Raw genomic sequence first — 19,098 nt, 5'->3', positions numbered from 1 at the left:
CGAATATTAGGGGAGCAGCCAAATTTGAGGTCGGAGGAAGGCGCAGAATGACATACGATCTGAGGCAAGGCCCGGACGGAAGGTGACAAAGGAGCTTGCTTATAGCAGGAGCGAACAACGACAGGAAAAACTAATTCTCGCGCAGGAAACAAGATTATTACGCGAAGACAGAAAAGCCAAAGTGTCTTCAATGAGGGCTTTGATGGTTTGGAGTATACTTCGAAGTATGATGAGAGCTATCAAGACAGTAGGGAGTCCTGAGAAGGCTGGGCCAGGTCTGTTCAGGGGAAGAAACCCCCTTCTCCCATTCTCCCATTCCCAAACCACCACCAATTCTGATCAAACCGGTCACAAATCCATTGAAAAGGAAAAGAGTAGTAACGAGAATAATGCAGTACAGTTTTTATATACAGAGGTAATTACATTAGCATAGTGAAAAGGACCGTGTAACCTTTTTGGGGCAAAAATTTCCAAACTTCTTCCTATGTCATATTCTTGGTCATACTATCTTTCCCGAACATTCACCACTTAAGCAACGGTGACAAAGGCACCGAGAGCACAAGCGTTATAATCGTTGAACGCATTAAGTTGAAGGGCGTCGCTGGTGCTGAAGGTGTAGGTCACAGCCTGGCCAGAGGCGCACTTGCCAGACTCAATGAGGTAGGCATTGTTGGGCTGGGGAGTGAAGGTGTTGACAACCTTGCCACCCTTGGAGACAGTGATAACACCGGCACCAGACAAAGTGTAGTCAGAGGTGACGAGACCAGACTTAGCGGGGAGGGAGAAGTAAGTGTTGCATGTCTTGCCAGCATCAGCCTGGGGAATGTCGAAGACAACGTCAGTCTTGCTGTCCTTGCCAACAACGATGTTGTAGCCGTTGACACCGTTGACACGGAGAGCGTGGGGGTACTCGTAAGCGCCAGCCTTGAGGTCAAGAGGGCACTTGCCAGCGGCGGAAGCAGAAGGAGCGGGTACGGCGCTGGAAGCCTTGGAAGCAGGGGCGGAAGATGCAGGAGCAGAGGAAGCGGGCTTGGAGGCAGGAGCGGATGAAGCGGGCTTGGAGCTCATGGCAGCTGAGGAGGAAGGAAGGCATGAGGTAGGAGCGGCGGTGAAGGAGACAGTCTGGCCGTTGATGACATAGCTGGTAGGGTAGGTGGAAGGAGTAACAGTGGTGAAGGTTCCAGGTCCGTTAGGGCAGCTGCTACGGGCAGGGTTGCAGCCGTCAAACCTTTCGAGTTTGATTAGTAAAGGGCATCTGAAGGTGTGATCAGTGAGTACTTACAGGGCGGTGGCACAGGCCGAAGCTGAGGGGGCGCTGGAAGGCTTCTGGGTGGTGGCAGGAGCGCTGACAGGGGCCTTAGGGCTCTCCATCGAGACAGTAACGTACTGAGTAACAGTGACGGTCTGAGCAGGGGGGCAGACAACTGCAGGCATGGAGGCAGCGGGCATAGAAGCAGCAGGCATAGAAGCAGCAGGCATAGAAGCAGCAGGCATAGAAGCAGCGGGCATTGAGCCAGCGGGCTTAGAAGCAGCAGGCATAGAAGGAGCAGCGGAGCTAGCGGTGGGCCCAACAAGGACTGGCTTGGTAACAACCGCAGTTGTGGGGCAAGGGACGGTCAAGGTGGTGGCCTTAGTGACAGTGATAGTCTGCTTGTTGATTGTGACTACAGTAGGAGTAGGGCAGTAGGTGACATAGTCGGTTGTGTAGACAGTAGTGGAGGTAGTCCAGACAGTGGAAGCAGGAGCGCCAGGCAGGGTAGAGTAACCCTCCGTGAAGGGGTTCTCGCCAAGACATCCAGCGTACTCAGAGGCACATTGTGCCTGGTTTGCGGAGAGTCCGTTGACACGGGTGGTTCTGCAAGTGTTGTAGGCGGCGTAGCAAGCTCCCTGGCAGGCAGCGTTGTCGGCAGCACACTGAGCCTGGTTGGCAGAGAGGCCGTTGACGCGGGTAGTTCTGCAGGCGTCGTACTTGGCAACACAGCTGGATGCAGTAGCACTGGGAGCAGGAGCGGTACCAGTAGGTCCGGCAAGGACGGGCTTAGTGACTACTGCAGTTGTGGGGCAAGGAACGGTCAAGGTGGTGGCCTTAGTGACAGTGATAGTCTGCTTGTTGATTGTGACTACAGTAGGAGTAGGGCAGTAGGTGACATAGTCGGTTGTGTAGACAGTAGTGGAGGTGGTCCAAGCAGTAGGAGTGACCAAAGTCAAGGAGCCAGCGGTGGAAATGCAAGAAGCACCACCGGGGTAAGAATGAGCGGGATTACAGGCATAGCCAGTAGAGGAGGATGTGCTGTTCCAAGCAGGGGAGGCAGGCCAGGCAGCAGCGATGGTCGTGAAGAGAGACAGGACCGAGGCGGCCTTGAAGGAGTTCATCTTGAGCGAGTGTAGATGAAGTGATAGACTGTGAATGTAGGAGATGCAAAAAGCTGATGATGGAAAAGAGATATTACCAGGGCGAGGATGACTTCTTATATACCACCTACCTCTCTCTCGCTTCGTGGTTGAGAAAGACTACGAGCCTCTCGAGCAAAGCATCCATCGGTGACGAACCCGGACCTTCACCCGGAACGTTCGTATCGACAAGACTCAATCGCTTACGGGTACATCGGCCTGGCGCAAGAGAGCGGAGAAGAGTGGACTTTGGCATGCTCGTGTTCGTGAAGGTGGGATTGGACAAAGCTTCTTTTCCCATATTCAAATTTCATATGATGTCAATTTGAGAGGGCTGCCTCTGGCGAGAGACTATTTTTGTCGACATTCGAGTGCTTTGGCTTTTCCCACAAGATGGATCTTTCCCCAGGTGTGCTATTTTCCCCGACCGTTGTGGTTTAGGTTGATCGGCCTGGACTCGAGCCGAATCTTGCCCAAACTGTAAATCCACAGTCTCTATCTTTAGATCGTTGCAAGCAAATGGTTGGTGCAAGTCCGGCACACAGTCAGGATGAATGATTTAAGCATGACTTAGCTTCGTCATGGGCGCAGTCTCGTCAGTCTTTGAACATCTGGAAATACGGCCGGCTGTAGACGGCTCCAATCGCGGGGTTGACCGCAGTCGTCAACCTGCACGAACTTCGTGAAAATCTGGTTAATGTGGAGGATATTCGAGCGACGGGCCGAGGGGCGTGGAGAGATATGTATGTAAAGTTGCAGGAACGTAGCATTGGTACCCAATTGGAGTCATCTGTGGCTTCCACTCCTTCTGCACGTTGTGGCTCTCTGCTTTTTTCTTTGGAGGTGCAGCTCGTAATTGCACAGGTCTTGGACGAAGCCACTTTCCCATGACGTCGGGTCTCTTCGTGATGGTGGATCTTGGATTTAGCTCACGACATGCTCGCCAGGATTCTGACCAAATTTATCTCCTTCATTGAGATGCAGGCAAGACGATGACCTGATGAAGGGTGAGTGAAAAGTCCACTCCCACGGGCTCAACACTGTTATCCAATCAACCGATCGAGTTCCTGAAAATCAGAAGATCATCATGATTCAAAGCCAGTCTTGCCGTGGTGCTACAGAGCTTTGGTTGATCATAAAGTCTGCCACGCTTTCACCATTGAGAGCTACATCTGTCAAAACGTGCCGTCCCCCTCGTGCGGCCAGGCACGTCTTTGCTTTTTGCCTTGGCCGTGCCTGGTGTATTGTTCTCTACCATCGGCGATACTCGCCGCCCTCCGAACGAGCGTTTTTGGGTACATCCATTGATCCTGCCGGGAGCCAATGCAAATTCGAGGATGAAGAGATACTCTTGGCTCGCGATCCTAGACAAGAAATCGAGCCTCTAAACGCCGTGAGACACTTTCATAGTGGCAGCGTGTGAAAGAAGCTCTCAACGTCAACGGCAGGAACGTCATGAGACATCGTTACGGCTGCCGTCAACGCAGAAGTCCTCGTTTACCATCGCAAGAATCGACGTTGAACGAGACGGGTAACTCTCAGCAGAGACGTCCAGTTGATGGATGCGATCATTTGCTGTGGTGATTATGCTGAGTTGAATGTCATTTGTGGAACACGACTTGCTCTGAACACGAGGTGGGTCGGAAAGTGGGCGAACACGCGAAGCTTGACGCGAGGATGCCTCGGCATCTCGGGCGACACAACTTACGGCCATCCACTGTCAGTGCACGGACGAACACTTCCGATGGAAAGTCATTGGCATGACCCTGCCGAAGGATTGAGAACGGCATCACGGTGACCTTTGTAGCTGCCTGAAGTTGTGATCGATCGGGGTAGAAAGTATGGATAGACTTCAATAGATCTATGCAATCTTTTCGAGGTTGGAGCTTCTCCCTGGCCAGGTTATATTTCCTCGTCCGAGCGATGAGATTGTGACTGTGAAACATTTAAATTCTAGGTAACAGTTGGACCTGGAACATGCCTCCTGCTACGTGACGACAAGAGCATCCAATGTGCACGATGACTACGTTCTCGATATCCTTGTGTTTGAAGCTGTATGGACACCAATAGTCGGACATCATAGATGTGATTTCGAGGTGTCGTTGCCATCGGATGTACAGCTCAGGGTTGCCCCCCTTACATGCCAAGCACCGGTATCGCAGATGCCCGGAAGGCCGCGGATCAAGATCAAGCACAGGATCAGGATCAGGATCATGATCATCAAACCTCTGAACCACAAACACTCTCTCCACTCCTCTCTCTACTTACCCCTCTCGATAAAGAGTTCACGCCTCCAATCGAACCACTTAGTCATTCTTTTGGCAATGCTTCGCAGCATGACGACATCAGTGTGGGTGACGGGTGAGGACGATGCACAACAATGGTTCCGATTCCCTCTCGCTTCTCATCCAATCTAAGCGCGACTGCACTGCCCTGACTCTGGAGGATCGAAAAGCCGGCATCAACCATAGCGTTTAGGAAGTGCTGCCATGCGAAAGACTTCTGTGACTCTTCACCACAAGATGGGAACACATGACGAAACACCGCGATGTTGTCGTGTTTGAACTTTGACGGGAATAAGGCTGGGCATGGCAGGTAACTCGGCTCGCATATCTTGCTCCGCAAGCAGCGGCGCTGGGTTGATGATGCATCAGATTCTCCGTCTCGTCGACGCCTAGTCTTGTTCCTCACTGGCAATCGCGATGCTGATTGCTTCTCCTCACCCCAGACAGTCTGCATATCCGCGGATACGAAAGACTGACCTTCTGCCTTTACGCGACGTCTGTGATCTTGGCGACGAACTTCAGCTCTCTCTGCAGCAACGCCCGCAAGATGAGCTTTGCTATGAGCAGCGCGCATCACATTGAGGTCTTCCTCTACAATGCTTGATTTGATCCCGCTGAGGCGCAACTTCTTGGCCCAACCAGATCTAATAGCTTCCCAAAAGCGATCTAGAGACTCGCGAGACTTGATCGCTCGATGAAAGCCACTCCTCGTTACGTATACCCTTCGGCCAAGGATGCTTGGTGCAGAGCTCGTTCAGGTAGCCTGCTGTGGTGTCTCCCAAAACAATCTCATGCTCGAGGAGAGTGTCGATCTTGTTTTTGTAGTCTTCGCGAAGATGCATATCATTATCCATGTCGATTTGCGGTCGGAAACGGTCAAGGTGTGGGTAACATCGAACATTACTGATGATGGAGATCAGATTGGCCATGTCGCTGAGTTGGTGGAGTAGATATTGACCGATACGGTCCGCCTCCTTGGAATTTGTACGACAGAGATAGTCGACAACAGCGAAGTTCAGAGACGGATCCATAGCGAAAGGTCAATACTTGTCATGGCCCAACGAGCTTACACTCCAGTATAGGATGTCCTCAGGAAAGCAATCTCGAGTCTTGAAGCGACGATCATGGTGATTCTGCTGACCGCTTCCAGAGAACTCAAAGTTTCGTTCAGAACCGCGCTCGTAAAGCAACGCAGATTCGGCGGTCTGTTCGAATCTGGTGAACATTTCCACGCAGAACATCTGTACGCAGATGACCGCCTTCACCAAACGGTAGAGTTAGCTCGCTGAATCAAAAGAGCCGCCTTGTCTTTAAGTCACATACCTGATCATAAGCATGACGAGTAGACTCCGAAGGATCCTGGACAAATGCTCTCCACTTATCGACAATTCGATCGCTCCCAACCACGAGCTGTCGCCACCAGCATTCTCTCAACAGAGCGTTGGAAAACATACTATCCACCAGGTGAGGCCACTTCTTGCTACGCTCGAAAGTCTCGAAGAAGAGAGCAGATCCGAGCTCACGCGCATGCTGCTGGACATATGCGGGATCAGTCTGCAGCTGTTCGACATGGTCCTTGATGAGACGATGACGCGATCTGATGAGCTCGATGGTCTCCACAGGGTCGAAGGTGGGCGGACTAGAGAACGGCCCGACAGAATCCGTTGACCACGCAGATGCAGACCCAAATCGTGAGAAGTCGGCGTTGACGAGCTGATCCCATTTGGGGTGCGACTGTAAAACTGGAGGGTCCATCATCTCATCTAATAGGCCAGCAACGCACTTCCTCAGGAACGCCATCATTCTTTGCTGACACGAGAGGACGTTGTGAGCTCTTGTGAAGCCGATGATCTCGAAGCGATGGGCTTCCTTCGCGGTCCATTTGACGAGCTCTCCAAAGTCAGGTCCTTGCATCACAACACAATGTGCATTGATAGTTTGGACGATTACCCCGAAGCGCTCGACCAGATCAACATGTAAATTGTCGAAAAGAACCCACTTCTCAGGTCTCTACAAGGTACGGTAGTGTAGCAAGCTGAGTAGGAGCGTAGTATCTTCGGACAACATCTCAGCATCCAGGTAAGGTAAGGGCCAAGTATCCAGATGACTGGAGATCATTTGCTTGGTTCTACTGTCATGGAGAGCCTGAAGTAGAGAAACTTTCATAGTCGGATCGTCAATGTTCTGCAGACGCTGCATGAATTCTGAGTACTCAGTACTTGTTAGATTGCTGCATCTATGAAGCAAATGGATCGCAGCCCACTTTGTATCGAACAGGTCAACGTTCTCTGACAAGAACTTGGCACGCTTTTCTCGAGACTTTTTCTTCCATTGTGTGACGATAAGATCCGCATGGTCAGCGAGAACTTGACGAAGAAAGTCCAAGTCCTGACGGGCATCAACAACCAATGCCATGATAATATCGCGAGCCTCCAGGTCATTCACACCAACTGCAGCCGGAAAGTATTGATGATAGCATGGGTCACAGACACAGAACGCAGCAAGCTTGCTGTTACATTCGTCGAAAGGGTCATCAGGAGGCTCTGTATGGCCCAGGTATTTGCCGAATGCGGGCTGCTATTGTGGTGCGGCAAAGGAGGCAGTACTCGTTCCCTGTACTTAGTGCGTAGAAGGGTGTAGCGAACGTCCCATGACTGTGAGGGCCCTGCCTCTCTAGACAGCTCTGCGAGCAAGTCCCTGCTAAGATCCATGACTGAAGCGCGTCACGATAGTGGGCGTTGATGAAAGAAGAGTAGATGTTTGTTGAAATGAGGAGCAAGCGAAGAGGAGGGGGTGAATGGGGAAGAGGTAAAAAAGTTGTTGTTTGTTGGGCTATGACCAGTCGTAAGGATATATGCAGGTTCCCACGACGTCTGCCTACCTGCATACAGTACACCGTGATCGCCCTCAGCGTGCCAAAAGATGTAACGCGAATTGAATACACTAAGTATCTAGCGCTCCGAAGCGCCAATATGATTTTGCTAGTAGAACATGCGTCGAGGTCTATGCATACGCAAATGATAAAAACAGGGTATATCGTAACGAGCCAAATATACAAACGCCAAGCATAGCGTCTGAAGGGGTACCAAATCACAAATAAGGATCTACCTCAAGGCGGTAGTATGCATGTTCCCTCCTCTTTTGCCATATTTTGTATGCACGCCAGCTTTCAAACATGAGAATCAAAAACATCGTGAAGGACATGGCGGCCATGATCAAAGCGACAGGTGCAAACGTCACGCCCCCTGCAGAGAAAGTGTTGCCATCGGACGTGATATACATGTTGTTGATCTCGTCGCAGTGGAAGCCCTGCGTCAATTGTTAGTGCGTGTATATAGGCCATTCAGAAGCAGCACTTGCGGTTTTGAAAGGCAATTCGATTGCCTCAGAGACACCGAGCACGTTATCTTCTACATCTAGCGCGATGACACGAACGAACCGAGTAACGCACTCTCCGATAACGACCTCTGTCTCGAATCCTTCTTTTGGAGTGATACTGATGTAGATCCAGCCCGCGTAACTACCACTCGCACTCTCATCACTGTGCTGCAACGCGTATGAGTCAACCTCGGTGGCTCCGTTCCAGGAGACAAAGAGACTGTTTCGGTCAGGGTTGTATATGCCAGCAAGGGGCTCGCTTGGTAGACCAATCCAAGGATATCGCATCACGTGGTATGATTGCACTGAGCCATTGAGGATGGCAGCTTCCGTGCCAAAGTGGTCATCGCACATGAGCTTGCCCGAGGAAGAATAAGAAGACCACACTGCTCGCGCGCCCCATCCGACCACAATGCTTGGGTCCTGGTTGTCACCAGACGAAGGAACAACTTGTAAGCTTCCTTGACTGTCGGCGATCAATTCGCCAGGATGCAAATATTCGTGGACAATTCTCACTTTGTAGTCATCCTTGTTGATTTTGCCATTGGAATCAGGATGCGTAGGATAAGAGACAGCGAGGAGTAACCCTCTCGAAGCCAGTCCCGAATCCCATGTATCGTCATTTCTATTATCGAAAAGACTGATCAGGCGCGTGGTTACACCTTCTTGACTCTCGCCGAAGGATGCCTTCAGGCTTGGAAAGTCGTCAACCGAATGAAACTGCGCGAAATGCTGAGACGCAAAGTCAAGAGCATGATCGTTAGATGTGAACATGTTGCGCTTGCCACCCAATGTCCAGATGAGGTCACCAGTCTGACCGTCGATATAGCTGATGGAGTGGGTGTACCGGGCCGAGACAAGATAGTTGCCCAAGTTGTCCTTCTCGACCGAGTTGAGGTGGTACCAATCCCAATGTGTATGATTGGTCGATCCCTCGTCCTTGTATCTCGGCTCATGATAAGACTCGGAAGTGTCATGATAGTCAGAAGCGCGCCACTGGAAGACCAGAATGTTGGTCGCGATATCAATCTCTTGGAAAAGGCAGTCCCATATGTACTGCAGTTGTCCGCCCTTCTCTTTCTCGTACGGCTGGTAGATGCTAATGATAGCAGTGTCGTCCGCGGTAATGCTCAGGGTATGCAGGTCGGCGCGAAGGTCGTCCAATGCGGATATCTTTGCGACGAGGTCGTAGGAGGAGCTGAGCAGATAATAGTCACCTTCTCCATGACCGCCAACAGTATCATCGCCCAACCAGTACGTCAAGTGTGGAGCGCCTTGGTACGTCTGTACATCAAGGTTGTATGGCTGTCCTTCCGTCTTTTGCATCCAAACAAGTTCTCCTTCGTCGTCGAGTATGACAAAACCATGGCTCTCATTGACCGCAGTACCTCGGGGGGTGAGGAATGTGAAAAGTCCATCGTGACATGTTGGCGAGTCGACTTTTCGGGCTACAGCTGGTGGTGTCAAATCGGTAGACTCGAATGATCGATAAGGGTAGTGGCCATAGTCGTGTTCCCACGCGACCAGGTCTGTCGGATCGTAGTCGAAACCGACGTCTTCTGCTAGTGAATAGTATTCAAGAAACAATAGCTGAACCAGCAGCAAGATAGCACAATGCATTATCCGGGCCTTCCGTTGGCCAGAACGCTTTCCGAGTTTTGCTTCAATCGTCCTCACGCGCAAGCACCAGGGGGTAGTCTTCGGTCTAGGAGAGAAGTCATGTCGGTGATATGGATCTTTACAACAGTCGCAGGATGATCAAGCCTTGCAACAAAGGGCAAGCAAGCCTTTGAAAACCCCCGTTGGTCCCCATCTGCCGCCTCCGAGATGATGCTTGTATTTCATGGATCGTAGAATGGTTGAGCGTTGGAGTAGGTCTTGGCAACTCAGCCCCATGCTGATTTGGTCGCTCTTGGTTTCATTATGCCTCAAGATGTCGTATCTTACAGATATGAATGTCGGACTGCGTCTTGTCGAGTATGAGCAAAACGGTATAGGTTCCATGTCCTCCAACGCTCTGGAAGTTCTCCAGAAAATGAATACGAGATCCTTCGACGAAGACCGCCAAGAACGTCCAAGGATGCCACTCGCGTCATGTCCGCGAATGGCGGAACGTGTGCCGAACCAATCGAACTAAATAATCGATTCATCAATTCGCAATTCTCACCCTAATATATCACAACACACTACGTTCGACGTCGCGAGATTCAGGAGCTGGTCAACTCATATACCAGTATTCGAGCGGCACGGTGCGGGATCCATAACACTATAAGTCAAAAGAAACTTTCTCCAGGAGATATTGAAGGGCGCATCGACAGCACCGTGTCATGCATGTGAGTGTAGTGATTTACTCTATCTTGTATAGACCCCCGTGGGAGTTGCATGATAACCACGCTTTCCTGTCTGCAGAGTCAAAGGACTCCGCCATTCTCGGCCGTCCTTGATCTGAGCAAGAGCTCGCTCGAATGTGTACATTGGCATCCAATTCAACTCATTCATCGCCTTACTAGGATCATAGACTCGGTCCAATCGTCGAGGCAATTTCCATCCACGTTCAAGCAGAATCTCGACTTCTTCTGGACGCGCCCGCTGGATAGCCTCAGCAGCATCGGTGTCCAATTGCTTCAAAAGCGATGGACTATTCGTAAAGGGCGGCGGAGCACTAATGATGTACTTTGCCCAACCAATCTTCCTGGCTTCGCACATGGCACAAACATGCGCCGTTACCACATCCTGAATGTCCACACGACGATACAGTAGCTCGCACACCTTGAGATTGTCATCCTCAAACTCCTCCCTAGCTGCATCATTGTCGTCTTCTTCAGGAAAGAACCGCGACGTGCGTAGGACGATCGTAGGCATCCTCGTTTCTGCCTGTATGAGCTGACACAAGTCTTCGGCAGCCACCTTGGTCGTGCCGTAGATATTCTTTGGGACCGGAGTCACTTGTTCGTCGATCCATGCTGCTGGCTCGCCCTTCTTCGGTGCAAGAGCCTTGCCAAAAGTCGACGTTGTGCTTGTAAAGATGAAAGCCTCTATCTGAGGTGATTTGCTAGATGCAGCTTCCAACAAATTCAAGGTACCGCGAATGTTCGTGTCGATGAAGTCAGTCTTTGAATGAGAACCGACGTGAGGTTTGTGCAGAGTGGCTGTGTGCAATACATATCGAAGACTTGGATATGTCTGGAAGATATCTTTGCAAAACTCCGAGTCTGAGATTGAGCCGGTAATTGTATGGTGCTGTTCGCCGCTTGATGGAAGTATGTCTACTCCAATGGGGCTGTAGCCGTAGTCTGGAAGCGAACGCATCAGCGCGTAGCCGAGATGTCCACAGGCTCCTGTGACCAGGACATCTGGTGCGGCCATACTCTGTGAGACACTCTTTAATCACGGAGTAGAGCGTCAAAGATGTGACCTTTTGTTGGATGCCCAATGGACACTGTTTACTCTGCAGATGGCTTGCATGGACAATGACTCAGAGATTTAAGGTTTATGAAGCGTGCACAGCACATCTTATTGTGAAATGGCCTGTCACGCTTGGAAGAGTTCGAATTTGATTGATGTGCCCTAATTGGAGACTCGTAGTGGACACTCAAGACCATGTCTACTCAGCTGTCTAGATAATATCCCAATCTTTTCGAAACATGTTCCTCAGATCATTAAAAGAGTGCGAATTGCAAAAGAGCTATATTATTGGTTCAGAGAAGCGGAAATATGTGCTCCAGCCGCACAGCATATGAGAGAAAACAATCTAAGCGCCATGTCTGGCCTTAATAATATCGGCAGCCTTCTCAGCGACAGCGTAGACAGTTGCTTGAAGATGGGTACCGGGGATCATAGGCATGATGGAAGCGTCGACGATGGTGACCTTCTTGATGCCATAAACCTGCAGGCCAGAGTCGACAACACCACCCATGTTTCTGGGCATCATGGCACAACTGGATGCAGGATGGGCGAAGGTGGGATAAACAAGACCAGAAGCAATCTGTGCCTTGAGTTCGTCATCAGTCTGGAATTGTGCACCAGGAGCAATTTCGACAGGCTCAAAGACAGAAAGTGCAGAAGTGTTGTAGATCTGACGAGTGTAGCGGATACTGGCAAGCAGAAGATCCATATCAACAGGGTTCTGAAGACCGTGGTAGTCCACGATTGGTTCACCACTGGGGTTGGTAGGATCGATGTAGACAGTACCTCTACTGGTAGGCTTCTGGAGAGCAGTGATAGCGAAACCACCACCCTGGAATGAAAATTCGTACATGGAAGCGGCATCAGAGCTGAATTGCTCAATCTGAATCTTGCGTTGTGCTTCGTAGCCGGCGACCAATTCAGGGTAAGCAGAGTACATCTCAGGGAGGTAGGCAGTGGCGTTCTGGGCTCCAAGCTTCTCCACAATCGACTCGTAAAAGTCGGGAGCGATCTTCGTAAGAGGCAGGAAGGCAGCACCGTTACCATGAGCCTGAGTATAAGGTCCGGTCTTGTTGGTAACGTACTCGTCGTAAGAGGTGGCGTTGAAAGTAGCGTTGTTTGTCAAAGAGTTGGTGTTGGGGATCGTGTCGTTATTGAAGTTGTACATCAAGTACGCTGTAGGATGATCCTGGAAGTTGTTGCCGACACCAGGAAGATCAACCTTGACCTTAACTCCAGCAGCCTTGAGTACGCTGGCGGGACCGACGCCGCTAAGCTGCAAAATCTGAGGAGTGTGAATAGCACCGGCGGCGAGGATGAGTTCCATGTCAGCATAAGCGGTATATGTCTTTCCAGTATCTCTGTCAAGTAACTTGACACCCTTGGCAGTCAGAGTAGAGAAGACGATTTCCTGGACCTGAACACCGGTAACAACCTTTAGGTTGGAACGAGAGGCGATAGGGTCGTAGTAGGCCGTGCGAGCAGAAGATCTCGTCTGGTACTTTGGGTCGGTAGTGGCAGCAACCCAGAAGCTACCAGGCTCACCGAGAGCACCTTCTTGCACTTTGTTGATGTTCATCTCGTCCATGGCATCCCAGAAAGTAGGCATCTCAGGGTATTGCCACTCGGGAAGAGAGACTTGAACAGGTCCGCTACCATAGGCTGAAAGGTCGTAGGTGTAGTTGTACTTGTCGAGAGTACCCTGCTTGTTCGGGGTGAAGGTACTGCTCTATGACGATGTCAGTAACGTGCTTCTTCAATATGGTTGCGTGTTTCATACTTTCTTGAAGTAGGTGAGCAGATTACTCCAGTTCCAACCATCGTTACCGAGCTCACCCCAAGCATCATAATCAGGTTGAGTGCCACGGTCATATCCCATACCGTTCACGATAGAACCACCTCCAAGAACTTTGCCTGCATAAGCCACGAAGGTCTGATTCTGAAGGTTCTCCTGAGGGGCCGAGTTGATCTCGAACATGTCAGGATCATTGTAGCCAGTGCCGTAGTATGGCCACAGGGTTTTGGTTGAGTTGTCATTGTATCCATACTCGAGGACAAGAACGCTTTCTGGCCATGGGTCAGTCAAGTGTTAATTTCCTCAACATGGCAAACAGAACGTACTCTGAGACCTTTCGGATAGTCTGTTTGCGACTACCAAGCCTGATACACCACCTCCGACAATGATGTAGTCGTAGGTGCCAGAGAGAGTCTTCTCACGAGTCGTAGTAGCCAGGGTTACATCGGTAGAAATAAATAAGGTAGCAGAAATGACTGCTGTCAAGCGAGTCAGGGAAGAAAAGATAGGGGCCATGATGTTTCAAAGGAGCGTGAGTAGGCAAAAGCAAGCCTCTTCATTAGAGGCGCAGGACGCACCAAAGTACTTATGTCCATTACCCAAATGCAGAGGTCCACAATTCGATATGAATTGACCTACCTGCTACTTATGCGAAGGAGGGCTTCGGTAAAGGAAACCTTCTTGATAGACGAAGCTCTAGGAGCAATCGGCTTCCAAGGTCCGTCAAGGCCCGTGGCGATCGCGTCGTATTGGCGCAATTACTGCCGAGGCGATTGAGCAGCGGTCAATCATCAGACGGCAGCTGTCGGCGGAGAACACCACAATCATCCATCAATGACATGTCATCAGCTACAGGGTCGTCGAAGATGAAGGGCATGCTGAACCAAAGCCACGCGAAATGCCGAACCTGTTTGGGAAGGACTTGATGTGGGGGACGGTTTTCCCGTTGCCAAGCGTTGAAATCTCGTGGCAGGATGAAACCAGCCACCAAGCTTGAACTCTCTTACCTTCAGCCTCAAGTCTTCCATGTATCTCAACTTCACGGCACTCGGAGCGAAAAGTCGTCTTCTCTCACGGCCTCTTTCACCGCAACACGTAGAGTGATGTGTTCTCGAATTGATGGCACGCACAGATAATGGAGTGAAAGTCCTGTTGCATTGCCGGGAAGCTCTGTTCGTTTGACGAAACCTCCGCTCGAGCTTAGACCAAAGGTTGCTTTAGGGCATCTAATCGAAGCAATTTATCAGTGTTCTCGCCTTCTACCGAAACTCTGACAAAGTGCGGTTCATCAGCCGCAGGTGCACCATTTCTCGCAATTGTATGGTGTCCCCTGCTCATATCATGGCTCGGGTATCGAGTGCGTGCGTTGATCCCACCGCGAGTTTTCCACGGAGCTTGGTTCTTGCTACGGCCCTATGGATAGCCGCACACGGGATTGCCGATAGCTATCGAAGACACTGGCTGAGATCTCTGCTGTTTCGGAGAGCATTTAAGCGAGGCACACCATCTCTCACAGCCAGGCACGATCTAGGATCATCTAGGTTGGAGTCGGTCTGCCCCGAAAGGGTCATTACTCGGGATGATCCATTGCTTGACTATGGGTTGTGGCAGCCCGTGGCTACAAGAATACGGACAAGCCTACATTTCAATTTACCTGGGAACCACGCCAAGTGTGAATTCAGGGCCGCCTATTCATCTCGGTCGACCCGCCAGTTTCTTCGGCTTGTGTTTGGTCTCAAGTCTTCATGCACCCTGCTCTGATGAACTCGATCTGCTGTTTGAAAACTGCAGTCAGTGGTCATGGAAAGTCGGCAGAATGCGATTGTCATTCCAGAAGTCATATTTGCCATCCTGGCTGGATCGATTGTGTTCTGGAGAATCATCAACAACGTAGTCCTGAAGAACTTATACAGACTTGCTGACCTGCTCATCTTTCTGGCTTTGGTAATGACCATGTATGATTCAAACGTCTATCAAAAGCTGACATGTCCAGGTGAGCAACCTTGTAGCATTGTCATGCAGCTCTCTATCTACACAATATGGTCTGGGAAGGCACATCTACGACCCATCAATTACACCCGACATGCTCGTGACGTGTCTGCGATGGATCTGGATCGGTGAAGCCACGAATCTTATATCGATGCTCTTCGCCAAACTTAGCATCGCTGCGTTCTTGTTGTACCTGGACTTTGCGCCTGGATACAAGATCGCCATGTGGTTTACGGTTGGCATTGTCCTTGTCTGCAATGGAGCTGTCGCACTCACCTCGATCTTTGGGTCATGTTCGCCAGTCTCTCTCAATTGGAACATGAATCAGCCAGGCCAGTGCTGGGATCCTCGCATCAATAAGATTTGCACATACGTGCAATCTGGTATGGAATACTTTTCGTCTTATGGTAAGGCCTTGACTAATAGCCCACAGGCTCGAATATTGTCACCGACATCTTGTACACATCGGTGCCAATCTTCTATCTCTCGACAGTGAAATTAGGAGCAAACGTCCAGTGGGGACTACGCATCGTCTTGCTATTTGGACTGATGTAAGTCACTTCTGTCATTGCTGCTTTGAAGCAATGCTAATGCCGTACAGCGCGACTGTATGCTCAGTCGTGAAGATCGCGGTCGCCGGAAAGATGTTCAACACGCACGACCCTACTTGTACGTGGTGTGAAAGTTTTAGTCAGGTGCTTCGCTGACAGATTTGACAGGGGACGCCGTAGATCTCTCAATCTGGAGTACAGCCGAAGTTAATGTATGCATCATCGCCGCCTGCCTACCACCATTACGAAGCCAATTCGATTCCTTCCTACGACGCTGCTTCGGCATGGCCTTTTCAAAATCCACAAATCGAAGTCGGCCAACCTACGGCTCTCAATCAATCGCACTCCAAACACATAGCAAATCTCACCGAACCGTAATCGAAGTGGAGGCGCAAGATTTCGGTAGTGAACGCTCCATCCTACCACCCGACGACGTAGAAGACGGCATCATCAGAGAGACACGACAGGTGCAGGTCAAATATGAAGAGCATGGACGTGACGGAGCATACTCGCCAGACCATTATGATGGTCGACAGTAGACAGAGCTCGGAGTATGGCCGCTGGGCGTTCCGGAGGATCACACACAATTGAGGTGCCAAATAAGCAACGAACCTTTTCTCTGTTTCTCCAAACGGCTTTCAGCCAGCCAGCGTCGTCGCAAACCGTTTTGCGGAGATGACAGGCTGCAAGCACAGTGATGACGAGTGCATTTAGGAAGCCAAGCAAGTCGACCACTTTGACATAAGACATGCATGCAACAGAGATCAGCAGAGGTAAAAGTGTTGAGTTGAAAGACTTTTCGTTTATTATATACATTATTCATTAAGATAAGGCCCGAGACCAAACGTGTCAGCTCAACCAAGACCCTCGGGTTCTGTTGGTGTTGCGGTTGTTGCAACGGTACACCCTATGATGCGTTTTCGACCCTGACCAAACGGTTGTGCGCAAGGCAAACGTTTTGAAACGCTCAAGTATTGCCAAAAAAGCGATCGGCAATGACATTATCACCCAAAACATACTTGACGGGTATGTTTCGTCTGCAAGTCTGCGACATGCGTAGATCTGGGTTGCGTAGCCCTTGATGGGCGATCATCCGTGGCATACCGAGATACGGTTTTTGGGTTGCCGAGATAGCCATAATGGCGAATAAGTGTGGTCGCCGTGATGGTGGCCTTGTTGCTTGGTGTGTGGAAATTTGAAGCGATGAGAGCCTCATGAGGCTCTGCTTCACTCAACCTCGGGAATGAGCTTCTTCTCGTCGATAAAAGCTTCGGACTCGTGCTGGGCCTCGATATCTTGTTGGTCCTGGGCAGGAGTCTTTCTGAAGCATCTGGCAATGCCGTTCCAGCAAGCGGAGATGACTGGTGCGACGAGGTAAACAACGATGGTGCTGAGGGCGACGCCGGTCGTCAAGGCTGAAATGATGGCGGTGGAGTAGATGAGACGCATGACGAAAGAGTCGGCTGCGTGACCGAATAATGGGAGTCCGAAGAAGACGAAAGTGACGTGGAAGCCGCTCAGCATGGCGGACATGAAGATAGAAGCAGTGTTCTCTTTCGAGGGCAGCTCGGACTCGGGCTCGTCGATGGCGCTCTGTTTGGGTTCCATGCAGGCACCGAAGCCATAGCAGACTATGAATGAGAATGCAGTGATGAAGCCAATAGAGATGAGAAGCTCGGCTGCCCCCCAGATGAGGGTCATGGCCAGGTTGAAGATAGGCATGTCGTTGTTGTAAGAAGGAAGAGGATCGATGGTGTGAGAGTACATCTTCTGTGGGTGATGACGGAATATATGCTTTCGCCGAAGGGTCGTATGATGCGAAGAGGTGTGGTCGACGTTGGAATGATAAACAGCAGACCAAGGAATGTGGATGAAAGTTTATAAGAACAAGAGAACGTGGACAAGGCGACAAGAAGTACGAAAGGATCAGCAGCGCTTTCAAGTAGTATACCAATAGTGACTTATTGATTCCACGTCGGTTCGGACGGTCTTATATCAGCTAGCCACGCCGTTGTGCATCGGTTTGTCTCTGCCAGGAGAGCTTCAACCGTTGCGACGTTAAGCAGTTACAACAGGGGGAAATTGTTTTTTGCTCATGTTACTGCAGATGCATTGTGGTAGAGCACCTGAAATAGAGTAGTCGCTCCACTTTAGCCATCATACCAGGATAGCACGGCTCTCAGAGGTGAAAACTCATAAGAATGAAGGAGAAGCTGTGTGTATACAAGGAGAGATACTGTATTGATGGCTGAACTCTAGCCTCTAAAGATGCGGAGAAATGACTTGGCATAACCGCTCGAACAGGCAAACGGTCCGTGCAAAGTGCCGTCGAACTCGTCACATGTCTCCGGCTTTTACAGCTGGCCTTGTCAATGATTTTCTTAGTCTCGGACATCTGCGTCGTGGCAGTTGGCAATCTCAATACTGTCAGCTGTCGTCAGCTGTAGTCTACGCTCGGCTCGAGTCAGATTTCCAGCTTCCAGAAGAGTTATCTCCCTCGGTCATAATCGCATCTGTGGAACCCACTCGCTGACAATCTCAACAGCGAAGGGTGGTGTGCAGATACCATAAGAAATTACTCAGACGATGCTTATCCGTGACAGGATCAAAACATCAACGGCTTACACGAGGTGAGACTCTGGGGGATAGCGATTCAGACCATCCCCAACAACGACCGGTCATGACGTTACCAGTAAGTCAAAAAGACGACTGCTGGCTGGAAGCTACATCTCGCACTCCAGACATCAGCATTATTCGCGAGGTTGGAAAGACGAGCTGGAATATCATCGGCCAATTTGAGAACGACCGACGTTGACATCCAGTTGTGCGTCGTATGCATACTACGACAGCATGCAAATTGTACCTAAATGATCTCCACGCCCGTTGAATATATCGAACGAGCATGCTTCAAAACTTTCCTTTCGGGCTCGACACCCGTTATCCGCCACGAACGGCTTCCGGCATCTTGCCACACTGATGAGATTTACTCATGTGTGATGCGCGCTTCGTATGGAGACTGCGCTCTCCGATCTGCGACCATCGCAGGCTCGCTACAGATATGAAGCTGTTTGTTCGGAAGCACTTCCATCGTGAACATTTGAACACGTCCGGTCAACCCGACTGAAGCGTTGGGTGAAATGTTTCTCGCATATGGCCGATGGTTTCAACTCAGCTGCTATTGAGCATTTTCCAGAATGAGGTCGGATCAAGATGGCCGAGTCAGGTGCCAAGTGAAGCCGCCAAAAACGACTACATACGAACAAGAACTCTTGCTTCTTCTTGCACAGCCCGTGGGCATCTCAGC

At 50.5% G+C, this 19,098-nt stretch overlaps 9 protein-coding genes across 9 annotated transcripts; 3 read left to right on the top strand and 6 right to left on the bottom strand.

Annotated features, from left to right (window-relative positions):
• Nucleotides 1-528: 528 nt before the first annotated feature.
• Nucleotides 529-2,373, bottom strand: AUEXF2481DRAFT_28375 (uncharacterized protein; the record flags this gene model as incomplete). Its single annotated transcript, XM_013489427.1, has 2 exons — nt 529-1,255; nt 1,283-2,373. The coding sequence occupies 2 exons, from the start codon at nt 2,371-2,373 to the stop codon at nt 529-531; spliced, it is 1,818 nt and encodes a 605-aa protein (XP_013344881.1).
• Nucleotides 2,374-5,320: 2,947 nt separating this feature from the next.
• Nucleotides 5,321-7,387, bottom strand: AUEXF2481DRAFT_28374 (uncharacterized protein; the record flags this gene model as incomplete). The annotated part of the gene is made up of 5 exons (XM_013489426.1): nt 5,321-5,650; nt 5,747-5,935; nt 6,000-6,686; nt 6,837-7,253; nt 7,283-7,387. The coding sequence occupies 5 exons, from the start codon at nt 7,385-7,387 to the stop codon at nt 5,321-5,323; spliced, it is 1,728 nt and encodes a 575-aa protein (XP_013344880.1).
• A 92-nt stretch (nt 7,388-7,479) lies between these two features.
• Nucleotides 7,480-10,056, bottom strand: AUEXF2481DRAFT_38684 (uncharacterized protein). Its single transcript, XM_013489499.1, has 2 exons — nt 8,037-10,056; nt 7,480-7,985 (listed from the first exon to the last, which is right to left on the bottom strand). Exons 1-2 carry the CDS (start codon nt 9,672-9,674, stop codon nt 7,767-7,769), a joined length of 1,857 nt encoding a protein of 618 aa, XP_013344953.1. The 5' UTR covers nt 9,675-10,056; the 3' UTR covers nt 7,480-7,766.
• AUEXF2481DRAFT_637456 (uncharacterized protein) lies at nt 9,786-10,298 on the top strand. Its single transcript, XM_013489664.1, has one exon. The coding sequence runs from the start codon at nt 9,898-9,900 to the stop codon at nt 10,189-10,191; it is 294 nt and encodes a 97-aa protein (XP_013345118.1). The 5' UTR covers nt 9,786-9,897; the 3' UTR covers nt 10,192-10,298.
• On the bottom strand, nt 10,282-11,491 carry AUEXF2481DRAFT_38683 (uncharacterized protein). Its single transcript, XM_013489498.1, has one exon. The coding sequence runs from the start codon at nt 11,418-11,420 to the stop codon at nt 10,407-10,409; it is 1,014 nt and encodes a 337-aa protein (XP_013344952.1). The 5' UTR covers nt 11,421-11,491; the 3' UTR covers nt 10,282-10,406.
• Nucleotides 11,492-11,588: 97 nt separating this feature from the next.
• AUEXF2481DRAFT_107064 (GMC oxidoreductase) lies at nt 11,589-13,653 on the bottom strand. Its single transcript, XM_013489663.1, has 3 exons — nt 13,581-13,653; nt 13,240-13,526; nt 11,589-13,188 (listed from the first exon to the last, which is right to left on the bottom strand). The coding sequence occupies exons 2-3, from the start codon at nt 13,435-13,437 to the stop codon at nt 11,806-11,808; spliced, it is 1,581 nt and encodes a 526-aa protein (XP_013345117.1). The 5' UTR covers nt 13,438-13,526; nt 13,581-13,653; the 3' UTR covers nt 11,589-11,805.
• Nucleotides 13,654-14,482: 829 nt separating this feature from the next.
• On the top strand, nt 14,483-15,208 carry AUEXF2481DRAFT_637091 (uncharacterized protein). Its single transcript, XM_013489662.1, has one exon. The coding sequence runs from the start codon at nt 14,575-14,577 to the stop codon at nt 15,013-15,015; it is 441 nt and encodes a 146-aa protein (XP_013345116.1). The 5' UTR covers nt 14,483-14,574; the 3' UTR covers nt 15,016-15,208.
• AUEXF2481DRAFT_3920 (uncharacterized protein) lies at nt 15,055-16,333 on the top strand (the record flags this gene model as incomplete). Its single annotated transcript, XM_013489349.1, has 5 exons — nt 15,055-15,198; nt 15,248-15,626; nt 15,677-15,794; nt 15,845-15,912; nt 15,963-16,333. 5 exons carry the CDS (start codon nt 15,055-15,057, stop codon nt 16,331-16,333), a joined length of 1,080 nt encoding a protein of 359 aa, XP_013344803.1.
• A 688-nt stretch (nt 16,334-17,021) lies between these two features.
• AUEXF2481DRAFT_3919 (uncharacterized protein) lies at nt 17,022-17,561 on the bottom strand (the record flags this gene model as incomplete). Its single annotated transcript, XM_013489348.1, has 1 exon — nt 17,022-17,561. The coding sequence occupies one exon, from the start codon at nt 17,559-17,561 to the stop codon at nt 17,022-17,024; it is 540 nt and encodes a 179-aa protein (XP_013344802.1).
• Between the last annotated feature and the right edge of the window lie 1,537 nt (nt 17,562-19,098).

The sequence above is a fragment of the Aureobasidium subglaciale genome (assembly GCF_000721755.1).
Source record: "Aureobasidium subglaciale EXF-2481 unplaced genomic scaffold scaffold_7, whole genome shotgun sequence".
Taxonomy (NCBI): Eukaryota; Fungi; Ascomycota; class Dothideomycetes; order Dothideales; family Saccotheciaceae; genus Aureobasidium; species Aureobasidium subglaciale.
The sequence above is the reverse complement of the archived record's forward strand: the minus strand, read 5'-3'. Positions and strand labels throughout refer to the sequence as shown.